This window comes from Phytophthora parasitica (assembly GCF_000247585.1).
Source record: "Phytophthora parasitica INRA-310 unplaced genomic scaffold supercont2.368, whole genome shotgun sequence".
In the NCBI taxonomy this organism is placed as follows: Eukaryota; Oomycota; class Peronosporomycetes; order Peronosporales; family Peronosporaceae; genus Phytophthora; species Phytophthora nicotianae.
Window position 1 is genome coordinate 4353 of NW_008649354.1, and position 1844 is coordinate 6196.

The following is a 1844-nucleotide window of genomic DNA, read 5'->3' on the forward strand; positions in this document are numbered from 1 at the left end:
CTTGCGGGTAGTCGTCGGCTGGCACATATCGTCGAAAAAAGTTATAGCGGACAGGCGGACGATATAGCTATGGACTTTGTTCCCAATAAACAAGTATTCCGACCTTCTCAACAGGAAAAAATATCCGAGTAAAAGGCCACCCCACAATAATTGGTTGCGCGGAAGTGAGAGGTTCATGTCGGAAAAGATAACTCGCAACATACGCGCAGTCAAGGGCTGTTGCTTGGTGACCGGGTTAGTAAATCGAGGAATTCCACGGAGAAGAATCGCGTGACTGGCATTAACTCCGGGATCGTATCCTGCTAAGTTCGGGTGGTGCCAACGGATCGCGCAGAGCTTGCCGCATATTGTCGAGTAGGAATTACCCGTATTAGCACGATTCATGCCGAACTGCCACAGATACACTGCGTATGCGCCAAGCTGCATCGTGTTGTGGCTGACGTCGGCCTCCGTCAGCCATGGGTCGAAATTCATCATGCCGCACCACCTGACCCATTGAGACCACCCGCGCTGTACTTAGGGCGTCTCGACTGCGCTAGAGCTCCTGCTCGCAATAACGCTCCCAGAGGCGCGAGAGATTTCGCCAGTCGTCCGAGATTTGCACCTGTTGCCAGGATGAAGACAAACAAGAAAAGGTTAGTGCGTGTGAAAAGGACTGCCACACTCTGCTGCCTGCATCCGCCATCTTGTTCTTGACTCCAGCCACGTGCGATGCCGTCGCGAAAAAACCATGTTGCACCTCATAGAGACTGACGATACGAAGCAGCATTTGCGCGAAGGGATTCCTGCTAAACCTCTTGTTGCTCCAGGCTACAGCCGACATGTTAACAATCCAGAACTTCACGTGCGACTCGGGATCCTCGTCGCCGCTCGTCCACGAACTTCCCCAAATCAAAGCATATACGACACTCATTAGTTCTCTATTGATACCGAATTCGTTGTTACCACTCTGATTGAATTCTCGAGTCAGCTCCCGTTGAGCGTGGTCGAATTCAAGCTGGAACAACTGCTTATGTGCCGGAAGTGCGCAGAGATCTCGATCACTGGCATCCATTTGAACATGATAATTGGGGGCAGACCGCGATGCAAATCGAACCATAGTGATAGAATTGAGCCTTCCTCGCTGCAAAATAAGCTCAAACCACCGTAAATCCTCTGTAACATCTTGCGAGATCGAAGTTGACCCGAAGCGTGGCGACAAACGACCCTGCTCCGCTATTCGCTGAAAGAATGACGCCGCCGGCCGGATACAGGTCACCACGTGTCTGAGGCTGCCCACGAGCTTATTCAACTTCGTTCTGGTCGTTCGTTCGCAGCCGATAAATTCTTGAACCCGTGTCAGTGCCTTCCTAATCTTCTCTGGTGGCATGGAAACCGTCAGTGTCTTGAGATTCCCGTTGAGCCCAAGAGCTTTTCCTTCTTTGAACCAAGAAAAAACGTTTTCTCGTTGCACGCCGACGCTCCTAAACCGTCATCATTGAGGCCCGCAGAGCAAGATTCGCCTCGGAAAAACGGGAGCCAACGTCGGCTTCGATTGCGATGTGGTCATCGCACCATGCTTTAGCATCGAATGATCCCTTAGTACACGTTGGTTGGTCTGGCCACATTGGAGCTGCACATGCGTATAAGTGATTTATCGCTGCACCAGCCACCCAGTACGACGATGGCAATTTTTTCCACCCAAACGGGCAATATAGGTCGATCACAAGAATTCCCAGCTCCGGAATTGTCCCCGCAAAACGTCCAACGACCTCAGCAGCAATTGGAATGTGGCGGAAAGCGCCGTTGACATCCCCTGTCATCAAATGTTGCTGGTCTGGGTGTTCCGAAGCTACATCCAAGAC

General features: G+C 51.5%; 1 protein-coding gene across 1 annotated transcript; it reads right to left on the reverse strand.

Moving 5' to 3' along the window:
• Positions 1-535: 535 nt before the first annotated feature.
• On the reverse strand, positions 536-1099 carry PPTG_20228 (hypothetical protein; the record flags this gene model as incomplete). The annotated part of the gene is made up of 1 exon (XM_008918907.1): positions 536-1099. The coding sequence occupies one exon, from the start codon at positions 1097-1099 to the stop codon at positions 536-538; it is 564 nt and encodes a 187-aa protein (XP_008917155.1).
• Positions 1100-1844: the final 745 nt, after the last annotated feature.